At 42.5% G+C, this 15921-nt stretch overlaps 1 protein-coding gene across 2 annotated transcripts; it reads left to right on the top strand.

Moving 5' to 3' along the window:
* Window positions 1-3760: 3760 nt before the first annotated feature.
* On the top strand, window positions 3761-12722 carry LRAT (lecithin retinol acyltransferase). Of its 2 annotated transcripts, XM_023586785.3 has the most exons (3): window positions 3776-4005; window positions 4092-4632; window positions 8736-12722. In XM_023586785.3, the coding sequence occupies exons 2-3, from the start codon at window positions 4093-4095 to the stop codon at window positions 8886-8888; spliced, it is 693 nt and encodes a 230-aa protein (XP_023442553.1). In that variant the 5' UTR covers window positions 3776-4005; window position 4092; the 3' UTR covers window positions 8889-12722. The 2 variants fall into 2 exon arrangements, with proteins under 2 accessions (XP_004446523.1, XP_023442553.1); XM_004446466.4 differs by having other exon boundaries at window positions 3761-4632.
* The last annotated feature ends 3199 nt before the right edge of the window (window positions 12723-15921 follow it).

The following is a 15921-nucleotide window of genomic DNA, read 5'->3' as shown; positions in this document are numbered from 1 at the left end:
AGGTGCTCTATAGCTGAATGGGTGATGGGTGGATGGACAGAAGCAAGGTCAGGTCTTCTCCAGTGATGGTTAAGGACCTGGGGGCAAAGACACCTAGGATTGAGTCCAGAGCCACAATTGTCGGGGTGACCCAGGCAAAGTTATAAAGTTTCAATATTTTCCTGTGTAAAATGGAGATGATACGTAACAGAGTTGTTGCCAGGACTAAATGAGAAAATGCTTAATTCAGTGCCTACCACATAGGAAAACACAACAGACATCTGCTGTTATTACTGATATTGTGATCATATCCACCGCTCCAAACACTTCCCTGAGGAACAGAGAAGCTCCTGAGGTAAGAAGAGCCTACAGGTGGGAATTCAATAGCCTTCTACAGCTGTAAGCTCCTGCCTGACTTGGTGCCCTGTCCCTATCCCGGTTCCTCAGAGCAGAAATCTCCCTCTCCAGGGACCCGCGAACAGGCGGAGCGCTGGAAGGGAGGTCTGGCGCTCCCCTGAAACTTGGCCCCGATTTCAGCTTCCTTTGCCCTGAGACCCATTAGCATCTTGGCCTACGCAACTGAGAAGGGTCCCAGCACTGCTCTGGGAGGACGCGGAGTGGGACGCCTGTCCTAAGACCCGATCCCCAGGTAGGGACTCCGTCGCTGTCGTTCGTCCTTCTGCGGGTGGAGAAAGTGGTAGTGGAGTCGACCACTCAGCGCAGTCTTTATGTTAACCAGAGACGTCTCAGCTCTTTGGGAATCATCCCTCCACACCTGGGAACCCATTCCCTGAATTTAAGCGTCTGCATATTGAATCCTACCATTGAAGTGTCCTAGATTTGTCTAGCAACGCGGGAGCATTCTCTTCTCTCCGAAAGACTTTTCTGGTCTAGGAGAACTTTCTATTGTTAGTCTTCTCTTGGGCCTTTCTGCTCTTAACACCTATGTCTTCCCTTTATTTAGCTAAAATCGAAGCCTGCATGAGCGCATTAGGGGCAAGCCTGAGTCTGTTCGTGCGTACAAATATTTTATGAGGTCTGCCTCTAGGGGGCCGTCAGAAACTGACCGCTCAGCCACAGATACATTTGGGACTAGGAGAACATCGAGGGGAAGTTGCCTTTTGCAAGGCTTGTAGTTTACGAATAGGGAAAGCAAGAATTTTGGCCAAACACAGCTCATTCGACACAACAATTTCTCAGTTGAAAAGCGGCCTAATAGTCGCGAATCCCTCCGGACATTAGGGCTCCTGGGTAGATCTCAGAAGATTAGACAAAGGAATTCGCTTCCTTGCCTTAGGGTTGCGGAAACCCAATCCCGCACAGAAGAGGGGAGAGAGGACTGTTCTTTGCGAAAAAGAAATTTACTGAATAGCACAAAAGTCTCTTAAAAATTGGGAGTTGCCAAAGGCAAAAATAACTTTCAAGAACGTTTGTTCCCTCCCTAATCCCATTCATTTCTAAAGACAACTGAATGTCTACATCTTGAGCAGCCTGCACCGATTCACGCATCCTTATATTGATCTCATTTTCTTTTCTTTTTAAAATGATTCCTTCTCTGAAGGTGGCCCCAAAATTAATGCCACTGGGAGGGAGAGAGAGAGGGACAAAAAAGTGAAGCGCACTTTGGTTTTGTATCTTTCAAAACGAAGCTATCAGATTTATAGGTGATATGGCTTTAATATTTTCACTTTAGTTGGGAACTCGCCTGCCACCTAGAAACCACCCCAAAGGAGCTAGACACCGCGGCCGCCAAAGAGCTAGACCCCGTACCCGCCCAAATGAGCTAGACACCCAACGAGCTAGATGCCACAAGCCAGCACAAGCCGGGGCCTGCACACTCGCCTCCCATGTGGAAGGTCCCAGTTCAGTTCTTGGTGCCGCCTGGAAAAGACAAGCAGACATAGTGCACTAAAACAACGAGCAGACAGTGGAGAAACATGGGGCGGGGAGGGGCCGAGGGAGGGGGGGGAGATAAAAAAGTCTTTTAAAAAAATTAATAAAAGGGTTCTCTGCGGAGCTACGAAGCGGTACTCTTTGTTTCAGTCACCCTTAAGTTCCCCGGGTGGACACAGCGACTGACGTTAAAAGCCTCAGTTGGTGACTATCAGAGACGGAAATTGCCAATTACCAAGTCCTCTTTGAACTCCCGGTGCCATTTGGCCTGACTCTTCATACTCGGGAATCCGCGCTTTCCCAGAACTGAAGGCGACCCGGGCGTCCAGAGTCCGCGAGTCCGACTTCGGGTCTGCAGAACTTACACGTTCAAGTCTGGATAAGACTTTCTTTTAAACGTTTCTTTCCACAGATTTCCCCCGATTTTAAAAAAGCGTGCTGAGCGGGTGAGATTTTGGAAGCTAGCAAGCGCCGGTGCGGAGTTGATTAGTTTCAGCAAATCGTTAGCTTAAATGCAAGTTTCTTCAAACTTGAGGAAATGAATTCTTTTAAATTGTCACCTCTTTCTCCTTCGCCCCTTTCCTCTTTCCATTCGTTTGTGGAAATTGGAGTTTTCTTTCTCTCCGCTGGTACCATAATGTGATTCAGGATCGTTTCTGGAAATAACAAGTCAGCGGCAAACCGGGGCGGCGGGGACAGAGCTTACCTGGCAGAGGCCGAACCTCTGCGGATAATGGGGAGCCGGCCCCTCCCGGCTTGGTCTCCAGGGACCCGCTCATCTTCCAGGTAAGATGAATGTCCCTTCATCCATCATCCGCTGGGGGCCCGCTCCTCCCGGCGTGCGTAGAATCTGCGCGGCGATGAAGCCTATGAGCCTCGGAAGGGGCGGCTCTGGGGAGCTGATGGAAGCTCTCCCTGGTGGCTTTTGTCCACGAAAGAAACTTAAGTATTTACATAATGCATTAGCATGGACCTCAGCGCGGGGTCTGGGGACCGCGGGCCGAGGCCCGCGGGGCCGACGTGTCAGCAGCTCTGCTCACCCGGGTGCTCCCCGGGGCCACCGATCTGGTGCACCTGGCTGGGTGCTGGCGCCCGGGAAAGGAATGCAGCGCGGGAGTCCAGGCGCGCGCAGTCCTTGCCTCCAGCTTTATCCACGTGTTTTGCCTTCCTTGGCCACCTCCGGAACGTTGAGCTTTAAAAGAAACCAGCACGGTCTCTATGGGGGAACCGAAGCTGGCTTAACGTAACCTTGCAGCCTGACAAACTTGGCAATAACCCTGCTTTCCAGGGCGGCCGTTGGGGACACAGTGGCTTCCTCGTGCTGACCGTTGGTTGTCGCGCGCTCAACGGCCACCGGTGCCTCGGGTTCCTCTGACCAGCGCGGCAGGCCCAGGGGCGGGGGACAGCACCTCCCGCGCGCGCTTAGAAAGAAAGCGGGATTCTTGGAATTTAAAGGGGAGGGGATTAAGAAAGAACCCGCTGGCTCTCGACGCGCGCACACTTCTCAGAGTAAACCGGTTTTTTTCAGGTCTCCTGGTCTCCATCGCTTTGGAGGGAGGAAGTCCCGGTCAGAAACCTCGCTTGAAGGGACACTGCACAAAAAGCGCCGGGAACGTGCGGCTCACCCTGCAGGTGCAAGACCTTTCGCGCTATCACGCCTTCAACTTCGACTCCCCTAACTCAGTCCATTTAGAGGCTGCAAGTGCTTAGGTCTCCAGTGCGAGCGGTAGCGCGCGGCGGTTAAGGGTCACCCTGCGGAACCCAGGAGCGGGAGCGGGACCCGCCTCCTTCCCCGCAGCCGGCTATCCCGCGCTCTCCGCGGCGCGCGCGGCGCTCGCCGTGTGCGCCCAATCAGCGCGCTCGTCGGGTCTGTGACGGCGTTCGGCCCGCCCCTTCGACCGCGATAAAGAGCCTCGGCGAAGGCGGCTCGGGAGCACCGCGTGCGACCCTGCGACCCGGCCCGTCTCCCGGCTGAGCTCCTCGGCCGGCTCCGGCCGCCTGCGGTCCTTCTGCCCCGGAGGTCTGCCTTCTCCTCCGTCCCCAGCGCGGGGCCGGGGCTGCTTTCCCCGCCTCCCCTCTCTCCGTCCCTCCCTGGCGCCGCCGCCCCCCGCGGCCCGGGCTGCTGGCCCGCAGGTGAGCCGCAGCGCAGCGCCCGCGTCCCGCGAGCTCACGTGGCGCGGCGCGGCGGCGGCGCCCCCGAGACTCGCTCTTCCCTGCAGGATGAAGAACTCAGTGCTGGAGGTGGTGTCCCTGCTGCTCGAGAAGCTGCTCTTCCTCTCCAACCTCAGGCTCTTCAGTTCGGACTCCCCGGACGAGGACAAACCGAAGAGCAGTTTCTTCGACATCAATTCTTTCCTCCGCGGCGACGTGCTGGAGGTGCCCCGGACTCATCTGACCCACTATGGTATCTACCTGGGCGACAACCGCGTCGCCCACCTGATGCCCGACATTCTGCTGGCCCTGACTGACCACAGGGGGCTCACGCAGAAGGTCGTCTCCAACAAGCGCCTCATCCTGGGCGTCCTTGGCAAGGTGGCCAGCATTCGCGTGGACACAGTGGAGGACTTCGCCTACGGAGCCGACATCCTCGTCAATCACCTGGACCAGTCCCTCCAGAAGAAGGCGCTGGTCAACGAAGAGGTCGCGCGGAGGGCGGAGAAGCTGCTGGGCACGACCTCCTACAGTCTCCTGTGGAACAACTGCGAGCACTTCGTGACCTACTGCAGATACGGCACCCCCATCAGCCCCCAGGCGGACAAGGTACTGCGTGTGACTCGGTGGGGACGCCCCCTCCCATTCCGTCCCCCCTCCCCGCGGGAGCCAGGGAGCCGCCCCCTGGACACCTTCCCCTCCTCTTCTACACCATTTTTAAACTTATAGCTTAAGTTAGGAAAGCTCTGGTGCGCCTAAGGGAGATTTAAAAAAAATAAATGGCTATGTGCCCTGCGGGCTATGTCGAAATGGAAGGTGAAAGGGGGTTGGCTATGCGGTACCGCTCCCAGGGATTCCAGAGAGCTGTCCAGTTATTGCTGCAGAAGTCATTAGGGTGTCCACACACAATGTAGTTCAAATGACAAAGGGCAGGTGACTCGAAGTCACGGGAGTTCTGTCTCCGTGTGGTTGCAAACTTTTCCCAAGAAATTACAATTGAAAGGAAGATGTCTGGAGTACATATTTAATCCGTAATACTATACACAAATTGCTGTGCCTTTTAAATAAGGAAGCATGTAGTTTTCCTCTTCTAAACTGTAAAATGAATGCCCTTTGCTTAATATAAAACGCTGTCAAATTTCCCAATAAGAGGACCTCCCTGGTCTTGTACTGTGCCTGTGCTTCCCAGAAGTCTCCTCCTTAATAATCTGATTTTTTTCTGAGTGGGTTTGCATCCCCATCTAAACTTCCTCATTGTTAAGCTTCATTTTACCCATTAGCTCCAAAGGTAAGTTAGATTGTTTCTGGGTTCCCTAGAAATCAAAACTGTTGACTTTAAGGAAGAGCTGTTAAATGATGGAAGGTAATTTTTAAGGATACTTTTAAAAGTATTAGCATTTAAAATTATTAAAATAACCACAAATCCAAAAGAGGAAAATTTTGAAACTGCTTGATTTGAAAGATCGTTAACATTTTAAACCTGAGATTTTGTAATTGGAAGCTTTCTCAACTTTCCCAAGTGGTTGCTGAAAGGTGCTGTTGGTCTTTACTCTTCATAGGTAGAAACCTGGATAATCACATAATGAGCTTCAATGTTAGTCTTCATGTTTAGATCACTTTTTGACCAAAAATTATGAGTTCAATTTTTAATTGCTGCATGTCGTGATTAATTTTGACTCATACAGGAAAAATCCATTCTCTCTTCTATGGCAGAACATGAAAGTATTATGCTTTCATACACTGGTGTATGAAACTCCATTTAGATTTTATATAGCCACAACAGACTCAATCTAGGAAGGGGCTGCTAACATCTTTTCCAAGTAAAATAAAAACACAGAGCACTGTGTAATGATTCAAGAATCACAGCTCTATAGTCCACGCCAGTTTAGAAGAGAACTTTACCACATTTACAAACACTGGCTCCAAAAGTGTACAAAAGGAAACACGTCAGATTTACTTAGGAACCAAGCTAATCATTTCTCCAAGGAAAAACAGTATTTCTATCCGGTAATTAGGAGTTACCCTTTCATGGAACACATACAGCACTGTATTATATATTTGTACAGAGAAACAGTACAAGTGCTTTTTTAAGGTGGTAAAATATTTAATCTGCATAAATAACTAGTTGGAGTAGTTTTTCATCTCTGAAAACTTTGACAGCTTTTATAGAAGTAGAGAAGTGTTTTAATTGATGTTGCTTTATAGCACCTCCTGTGAAACTGCGTTTTTGTTTTCCCTTTGAATGGGCTAACAAACAATTTGGCCACAGAGTAGATTTCTTGGGGAAAAAAATCCCATCCCAAATTTTCCAATTCTAAGAACAGTTTTTGAACATGCCCTGAGAGAAGTAGGTCATTAATACTGAAGGAGGACTGGCTTCTACTCTCAGAAATGTAAGGAATTATTTCTTTGTCTAATTATTGAGTTCTCATATATAACAACTATCATCTGTTTAGCCTGAGTTGCAGACTTTTCTCTTAAATCTAAATTTGAGTTTGTAAAAACTCTCAAAAACACATTCCTCAGGAAAACCCTGCAGTTAATTTGAAAGGAAAATTTATCTTTTACTTTGTGGTATGTTATTTTTTACAAGTTAGAAATCATAAAATTAATGGATTGTTATATTGCTGTTGATAATCTTAGTATTTTGTAGACTATACATCCCTCTAAACAGTAATTATTACTATTCCCAATATTTTTTCTACCATGATTTTGCTTTGCTAATACAGCTTTTTATTGTCAAAATAAATGTACATACCCCTTCACAAAAGTGCCTCCCCAGGCTTCTTAACACCTTTAGAAATGCCGCATTCCCACTACTGTTGAATACCCCAAGAGGTGTCTCTCTGGAAGGTGGCCAAGTGAGCTAGAACAGGACATTGGAAATAAGATGCCCCTTGTTAAAACCTGTGAGGGGAAGAAAGTCCACAATGACTCCCTGTTTGCCTTAGTTAAAAAATTAATTGGGAAAAGATATAACAAACATAACTGTATTGTCAGCTTACTCATTTACCTCAAAGTGTATCTTCACATTACTTGCTGCACTTCTTCCTCACTGTCCTGAACACTTCACTCAGTTTGATACTCACCACTTTAAGACTGTGTGCATGTTGCTCAATGCCTTGCCAGGTTTTTTTAAAAAGGCAAATGATACGTGTGTTGTACAAATAGGCCAACATCTGGATAACTAAGAGGATGTTTCACATTTGTTTAGCTATCTCATAAAAGTATGAATAGAAATGACCTCATTGTCAAGATAGCAAATTAATATATTTAAGACTTGTTCATCCCATCCGTTAAGAATTTGTCTGGTATTGTATAAGCCACTGTGGAAGACCCTTAAAGCATTTGCAAGCTCATGTTTAAAATAGTTTATAATTACTATGAATAGCAAAACTCAAAATAAAATTGGAGCAATTACTTTCTAAATTCCGGTACTGAGTGATGAGGAAGGGATAATTGTGGACAGATGTAGCCGTAACAGTAGTCATTATAGTACTTTAAATTTATATAGCTCATGGAAGAATTCCGTAGCCTTTATATAAAGTATCTCATTTTATCCTCAGAACCACCTTGGTATTTGAATGGGCAGGAAAGAGATGGTAGTATGGAGAAGTTAAGAGACTTGCTTGAAATCACACAACTAATCAAAAGTGAAACCAGGACTCAAACATAGGCCATCAACTTTCAAGTAATATTATTTTTCTGAGAAAAAATTACACATATTAGGAGAATGCTTTCCTCAGGAGTAGGAGCCATATTTAATTTATCTTTATTTCCAGCTGCCAATTAGGTGTCACACAATAGAGGACAAATTCGTTTAATTAAGATAGTGAATGTGTAACAACAAGAGTTTCTATACATTCACATTTTGAGACCTATAAGAAAGTTATTTCTGGTATCACCGGATTTTCAAATGGTGAATTGGAGGAATTGAATTCATTAATAATAATAGGATAAATTCTATTTTATTCACACCAGATTAGAGACCTTTTTGCTCTTACAATTTTAGCATTTTTTTTTTAAGATTTTTTATTTCTCTCCCTTTCTCTGCCCTGAGTTGTCTGCTCTCTGTGTCCATTTGCTGTGTGTTCTGTATCTGCTTGTATTCTTGTCAGTGGCACCTGAAATCTGAGTCTAGTTTTGTTGCAGCATCTTGCTGCATCAGCTCTCCGTGTGTATGGTGCCATTCCTGGGCAGGCTGCACTTTTTTCGCGCTGGGCAGCTCTCCTTATGGGGCGCACTCCTTGCGTGTGGGGCTCCCCTACACGGGGGACACCCCTGTGTGGCTTGGCACTCCTTGCGTGCATCAGCCCTGTGTGTGGACCAGCTCATTACACAGGTCAGGAGGCCCCGGTTTGAACCTTGGACCTCCCATGTGGTAGGCAAACCCTATCTGCTTTTAACCTTTAATCCTGAATAAATTTTTTGTGGTTACATTATTTTCTGTAGTTTTCTTTTAAAGTCCTACATTTACAAAGACAGCTTAAGGCATCATTTTAGTAATAATGAATTAATCAGAATGGCTGTTGTGGCTTGTGGAATCAAGTAACTGGACTGTTATATCTCACAGTCTTTCATAAGTCAAAGGGAAATTGTAGGTCTTTTGGTAGATAGAATGTACGTGGGAAAACTGTACTTTACTGTTTTGTATGTGTTATTCTTCTTAGGTTTAACTACCTTTCATAATATTCTTTCATTTTATTTTTCAGTTTTGTGAGAATGTGAAGATAATTATTCGTGATCAGCGAAGTGTTCTTGCTACAGCAATCTTGGGATTGGCATCAATAGTCTGTCTGGGCTTGGCATCCTATACTACCCTTCCTGCAGTTTTCATTCCATTCTGTCTATGGATGGTGGGCTAACTTCATACCCCTGTGTCAGTGTGTGTATTCTTTGTGTAAATATGTTCATATTTATAGAGCACAAATCAGTATAAGCATTGTTGAAAAATGTGACCTGTAACACTGTGTTCTGGATAAAAATGTGATTAAGAATCACATAAAGTGCTTACTGTGTAAGCCCAAGAACAAAAGGCTTTCTGAATGCTATCAGGCAACCCAGTTTTAAATCACCTTCCAAGCCTTGGAAACATGACAACTCGTGATAGAATTAAGCAATATAAGTCAACCTGCCCCTAAAATGATAGCCACAGGAGATTATTTGTGTTGTTTTTCTCTCCTGTAATCATTGTTCTCTGTTAGGCTTGTATTTAAAGATTGGAAGAGTTATGAATGAGATCAACAATTTTATTGTAAATTTATTTTATTGAAAAAATATATATTAAACTCAGAGAATTTCCCTCATTCAGATGAAAATGATTATTCAAAGGAAAAAAATTCAGTCTATTTTTTTCATGTATTTTTTATAATCCCCAAGAGGTCAAGATATTTTGTTTTTGTTACTTGACTCCAGTATTGGCAAAGGTAAGGTTTAATGATAAAGTAGCCTACCAGAAACTATAGAAATCTGTGTTTTCCTGCAGAAATAGCTTCTATAGTACCACTTGAATACTTTGATTTGACTTTATTTACTAGGAAGCTTGGCATTCATTATTTTTTCCTTTTTGTTGCCACTCTGGGAGGTAAGTGGATATAGTATTGAAGTAATTTGGGTATTTGGTATGTGTGTGTATATGTGTCAAATAAAGATGGAATTATTCACATAATACAAACTGATGCAAGCCAAATTAAGTTTACTTGCTTTTTTTATGGTACTAGCGTAGTAATTACAGAAAATCTGTAGAATTGAATTTAAAAGTTAAGTTCAGTCCATTTTTATGTCCTCAAATTTGTGCTATACCTTGCATATATATCATTGGATGGCTTATATATTTTAAAGCGTTTACTAATATACTATATAATTTTAAAAAAATGAAAAGAAAAACCTCAGATAAGTCTTCTAGTCAGGTTTTTCACTTCATTTTTAAGTACGTATAGTTTATTTCCTTAAGGGAGGATACCGGAGAAATGTATAAAACCCAAACAAGTAGTACCGAAGGATATAACTATTTGAAATAATTTTTAAGTGTCTTTGTATCAGCAGGCATGTAAATGGATTACAGAGAGGTGGTTATAAAATCAGAGTTCAGATATAGCAGTGTTAAAAGAACACTCAAATATTTTGCAACATTACCAAATTATAAAAATTAAGCCACAAGCTAGACTTGTATTTGAACTATTAAAGTTGCTTTAAAACTAACAATCACAAAACAGTGAGTCATGTAAGACAATGGATGGGTGGTTAGTCAGTCAGTGACATAATCAGAACACTTTGAAAGATCATATCTTAGTGTAACTATTTATCACTATGAACTAACCCACAATGAATTCAGTTGGAGTTTAATGATAATTAAATTTTAATTATTTAGCATATTAAAATGTCTATTTAGAGTTTAAGGAATTAAAACACTAAATGACAATACCACAGAATATAGGTGTTCTATGGGCCTAGCCCAACCATTTAAAATAGTCTTAAGTATTTATACATAAGAGCAATCACTATGAGAATTCCATTGTGTTAGTGATTTTTCACTTACTGTATATTGCCCTTGTAGCAATTATTTAAATAAATTTATTTCTTTTAAATGTGTGTTTATAAATACTTTTTTTTGCAGACTTTAGTATTGCAGGCAGAAAAAATCACTGATGTTAAGTCTGAGTTCAAATATAATGATCCCTCATTAAATAACAAGGAAGTTCTTATGATTAGCATTAACATAGGTAATCCTGACTCACTCCGTATAGTTAAAACAAGATTCAATTCATCATTCATTCATTGAGTGCTCATTATATGCCAGGGCTGACCTGCCATTCCAAGGTCCAGAATCAATATTATTTATACTTTTAACTACATGTAATAGGGTGTATACAGTGCTATGGAAATATAGGCAAAGAAGCAATTACATCTGCCGAAAGATCAGAGAAATCTATCTGGAGTAGGCAACGTTAGCATTAGGCTGAGGAATAGTAAGAGGTGATATTTTCTATTGATGTGTTCCACTACTTCTGAAAAGAGGGAGCTAGAAGGAAGGTTTTTTATCTATCAGATGTTCAGCAACACTAGAATTTATTGAACTTCTTAAGGGGTAAGGAAGGTGTTTATTTTGTTGCACATGCTTTGATTAGCTGCTTAAAAAGATAGAAAGAGAAGCATATATTCTTGATTGTGGTTATGGAAAAAACCCTGAGCCATTAATGTGCCTAGTAACTTGAGGCAATCCATGAATTTCCTTGGGCTTCCTTGGTTAAAAGACTCATCCTTATCATTTTGATAGTCCCTTATATTTCTAAATTTCTATTTTAACTTGTGAATGAGAATCAAATAATGTCTGATGGAGTTTTTTTTGCTTGTTTTGTGCTTTCTTATCCCTAGATGAAGGTCAAATCAGGACTAGCTGCTGCTAAGATGAATTAATGACAATGTCAGGTACAACAGTGTTGGGGATAAAAAAGATGAGACATGGATCCTTTCCTCAGTTTATGGCATAATAGAAGACACATGGAGTGTTAAGATCCACAATTGACTTCTGAATAGGGCTACTGAAAGCACAAAGAAGTGGCTGGTTTTGACTAAAGTAGGAAAGGCAATAACTGAAGAGAACTTGTAGTGGGCCTTAAAAGATGGATATATGTTTTCCAGAGGGACAGATTTGGGACAGGACAATCCAGGCAGTTGGGAACAGCACTAGCAAATGCATGAAAACTGCCTAAAACATACCAGGCACATTGGCATAAGGTCCTCTACTATCTGTAGACTGAAACCATGACACTGCATGGGACATTGTGGGAAAATGCAAGTGGTTCAGAGGCTAGAGCAGAGCAAGGGTGGTGAGAGAAGAGTCAGAAAAGGAAAGCAGTGGTCAGGGGGTGCTAATCTTGTGTAGGTCAAGACTTTTGGACTTTATGAGTGTGCAATGGAGATAATGGGGTTCAGAAAGGTAACTACCAAAAATATGGAGGAAGGATAGGGGCCTCAGGCAAGACAGGGTAAGGGGATATATCTGGAGACCAGCTCTGACCTTCAGCCCTCAAATAAGGGCCTGTAATTATTAGGGTGAGAGGCAAACACATTAATAAATTATCAACAAACTTTAACCAAATCCTTATATTTGACTCATGAATAACTTGATGGGGTGATGAGGTGCTAAGGAGAAGATATGTACCCTTTTTTCCCTGCCAGAAAGTGGGTTCCTGCAAAATAACTAGATGACGTGTGTATGTTAGATACTTTTGATCATGGTTCTGTTATGATGTTTCTAAGGACAAGCAAATAAGTATGGATTTGATGTTTAAAAAGTTACTTTTTTTCAGAATATATATTATTTTTCCATTTTCTATTTCAAACTAATGCTCACTGTCAAATATAAAAAATGTTTTCCAGCAATAACAGTTATGCCAATGACAAGCCTTTTGATATAAATGAGAAGCATATAACTAATGGTTACCAAACTTTGTTTTATAATATCTCTTTAGGGAATTTTACCCAAACCCAGATATATCAGCTCATATAACGTTATATCTGGGATACATGAACATCAAATAAAAGAAATTTTGCATACTGTCTCCTTTTGTCTTTGAAATACATAAAAGCAGACCATGAACATTTTCTTGAATGTAGCCTGAAGTAATTCATTTGTCGAGCTTCTTCCACAGAACATTGTTCTATATGTTTTAAAGTAAAACTTTATTTGGATCTACCTTCAGACTTGTATGGTCTTATGTTATCTACATCTTGAAGCCTACCTTGATTGTCAGAATGGAGTCTATGTAATATTAAACAACAAATCCCTTCTACATTTCACAAAGTTAAGCAGGGACAAATTAGATCCATGGTCATCAGTGCCCATATAACCAGTTATATAATGTTTGCCAAGGCAACCTGCAACTTTCCTCTGGCCTCTTGTTTGGTCGGGTGGGCTGGGGAGGAGGTTTGAATGGGAGCAAGTGCCAGGGCTAGTCCTGTAATACATTCACAGCATTGCAAAGGATCACAGAAGATATTTAGCTGAACCCTTTAACACCCAACCACATTTTAACAGCTGTGGAAAATCAGACAGTAATGTTAAGGTACTTTGCAATTACACAAGTAATTAGTTTGCCACATGCAAAAGAATGAAGTTGGACACACCTCATTCCATATACAAAGATGTAACAACTCAGATGGGATTAATGACCTAAATGTAAGCACTACAACCATAAAACTCTTAGAAGAAAGCATAGGGGTCAATCCATGACTGGGTTTTGTGATGTATTCTTATATCTGACATATAAAAGCATGAGTAAAATGAAAAAGTAAATTGGATTTCATCAAAATTTAAAATGTGTGCATCAAAGGACATCAGCAAAGTGATACAACCTGCAGAATGTGAAAAGATTTACAAATATTGACAAGTGTCAGGTTTTCAGAATATATAAAGAATTTGAATAACAAAAAGACAACCCAATTAAAAATGAGCAAAGGACTTGAGCAGACATTGCTGCAAAAATGTTATACAAATGACTAACGTGAAAAGATGCCCAATGCTGTGAGTCACTAGGCAAATCAAAACCATAATGACATGTCATGTCACATCACACCTACTAGAATGGCTATAATTTTTTTTAAAGGAAATTAACCAGTGTTTGCAAGGATACAGAGAAATTGGAGCCCTCTTACATTGCTGGTTGGAATGTCAAATGGTTTAGGAGTTGTGGAGAACAAATTTGCGGTTCCTCAAAAAGTTAAACGCAGAATTATATATGACCCAGCAATTCCACTCGTAGGTAAATACCCTCAACTGAAAAAAAAAAAAGATACTCAAATACATGTATGCATGTTCATAGCACCACTATTCCCAATAGCCAAAAGGTAAAAATAATACAAATGGATGAATGAATAAGTGAATTGTGCTATATCAATACAATGGACTATTATTCAGCCATAAAAAGGAATGGGGGAAGCAGATTTGGCCCAATGGATGGGCATCTGCCTACTACATGGAGGTCCAGAGTTCAATGTGCAGTGCTGATGCATGCAAGGAGTGCCATGCTACACAGGGGTGTTCCTCGTGTAGGGGAGCCCCACGCATAATGAATGCATCCTGTAAGGAGAACCGCCCAGTGTGAAAAAAGTGCAGCCTGCCCAGGAATGGCGCCGCACACACGGAGAGCTGGTGCAGCAAGATGCCGCAACAAAATGAGACACAGATTCCAGATGCCACTGTCAAGAATACAAGTGGACACAGAAGAACACACAGCAAATGGACACAAAAAGCAGACAATGGGGGGGGGGGCAGGGAAGGGGAGAGAGAAAAAAAAGGAATGGAATACTGATAATATACTGCAAATCAGATGCATCTTGAAAACATTACGCTGAGTGAAAGAAGCTAGACATAAAAGGCCACATATTGCATGATTCCATTTAAATGAAAAACTCAGAATAGGTAAATCCATAAAGACAGAAAGCAGATTGGTGGTTGCCAGGGGCTGGGGGCAGGGAGTGGGCTGGGGGGAGACTGGAAAAGGGAGTAACTGCTTGATGGGGTTTCTCTGGGTGATGAAATGTTTCGAAATTATATATAAATGGTGGTTGTACACTAGGAATATGCGAACTGCCACTGAATTGTTCATTTTAACACAATTCATTTTCTGTGAATTGTACCTCAATTAAGAAAACAGATGAGTCTGATCCGGAACTTGGCTACAGATTTCTTCCCACTATACCACATTGGCTCTCTCATGACTCCCAGAATTGGACCAACTTTCCTCCCACGTACTAATTTCCCACACACCTTTCCATGCACTAAGCAGGGCCATGTGGATGAACTACTCAGAATCTTAGTTATGTAGTTCCTCAGTCTAATGAGAAGGAATGAGAAGTAAATAGATTTTAAAGCAATGTGATAAGTTTGTGCAGGTATCAGGAAAGCAGAGCTGAGATCCTTACCTGACTGCTGTGGGCCAGTGAAGGAGAGAGATGTCAAAGGAGTCTTCACTGATACCCTCAAAGAATTTTAAAGAATATGAATATTTAGGGTGGAAAAGGCCCCCCCTTTTCCTGGTCATTTCAAGTCCATGGAGCAGTAAATACAAGGACATATTCAGAAACACCCATATCACAGTTGAGATACTACAGCTAGATAAGAACAATAACCTCTGTTCACTAGGGCCAATGAGAGAAATTGATGAGAAATACTGCAGGAGACAGAGGCAGGATCAGGAAGGACTTTGCACTAATAAAAGTCTGAACTAGAAAAAAGCTTTTCCCAGACTTTGTGAGTGCCTCAGGTGAGTCTTATGATGGTGCAATTTTGTAAACACATAAGGGATAAGGGTGGAATTAGGCTCTTTGTAGTTGTGAGGAAAACAAACTCAAGTCTTCCTGATGAGGCTTTATTGAAGAATACTTGGAGAATTGGAGAAGTCCAGGAATCACCTCAGTAAATGAATGGTTACTTCTTTCTGTTCAGCTCACAACTGCTCCCATGTTCAACAGCAACTCTAGTGGCATCCTCTTCTTGACTCTCAGTGAGATTTTGTCCCTGCTGTTTCCATTGAGCTTACAATAACTACTCTCATGGCTTCCTGCCTACTGCTACTAACTCTCAATGTATCAAGTCTTCTGCTGTATCATGGCTTCCATGACTACTTTCATTCTCCTGCTTTTAGTTTCTGCTCTACTCTACTGGTTCTCTGTCTCTTACTTAAAATCACCACAACATCTGATTAGGCTGACAAGTTACTACTGCAATATACAGTGGTCATAATGAACAAAACTGTCTGGACAGACTAATTCATGGGCCATTGGTCTCTCTCATCTCCTTTAGGTCAGGTATCTCCAGGTGAGTTGCCATCCTTGGGCCAATCAGTGTTTGCCAAGTTATAAAACCATGTGCCCTTATTTCAGGGTCTCATTCCG

Source organism: Dasypus novemcinctus, chromosome 1, assembly GCF_030445035.2.
Source record: "Dasypus novemcinctus isolate mDasNov1 chromosome 1, mDasNov1.1.hap2, whole genome shotgun sequence".
Lineage (NCBI taxonomy): Eukaryota > Metazoa > Chordata > Mammalia > Cingulata > Dasypodidae > Dasypus > Dasypus novemcinctus.
Note: the sequence above shows the minus strand (reverse complement) of the source record. Positions and strands in the feature narration are given on the sequence as shown.

Excerpts from the sequence above, each read along its gene's own strand:
- LRAT (XM_004446466.4), top strand. The coding sequence starts at position 4,093 with ATGAAGAACTCAGTGCTGGAGGTGGTGTCCCTGCTGCTCGAGAAGCTG. Across the intron at positions 4,633-8,735 it reads TCAGCCCCCAGGCGGACAAG|TTTTGTGAGAATGTGAAGAT; the intron begins GTACTGCGTGTG and ends TTTATTTTTCAG.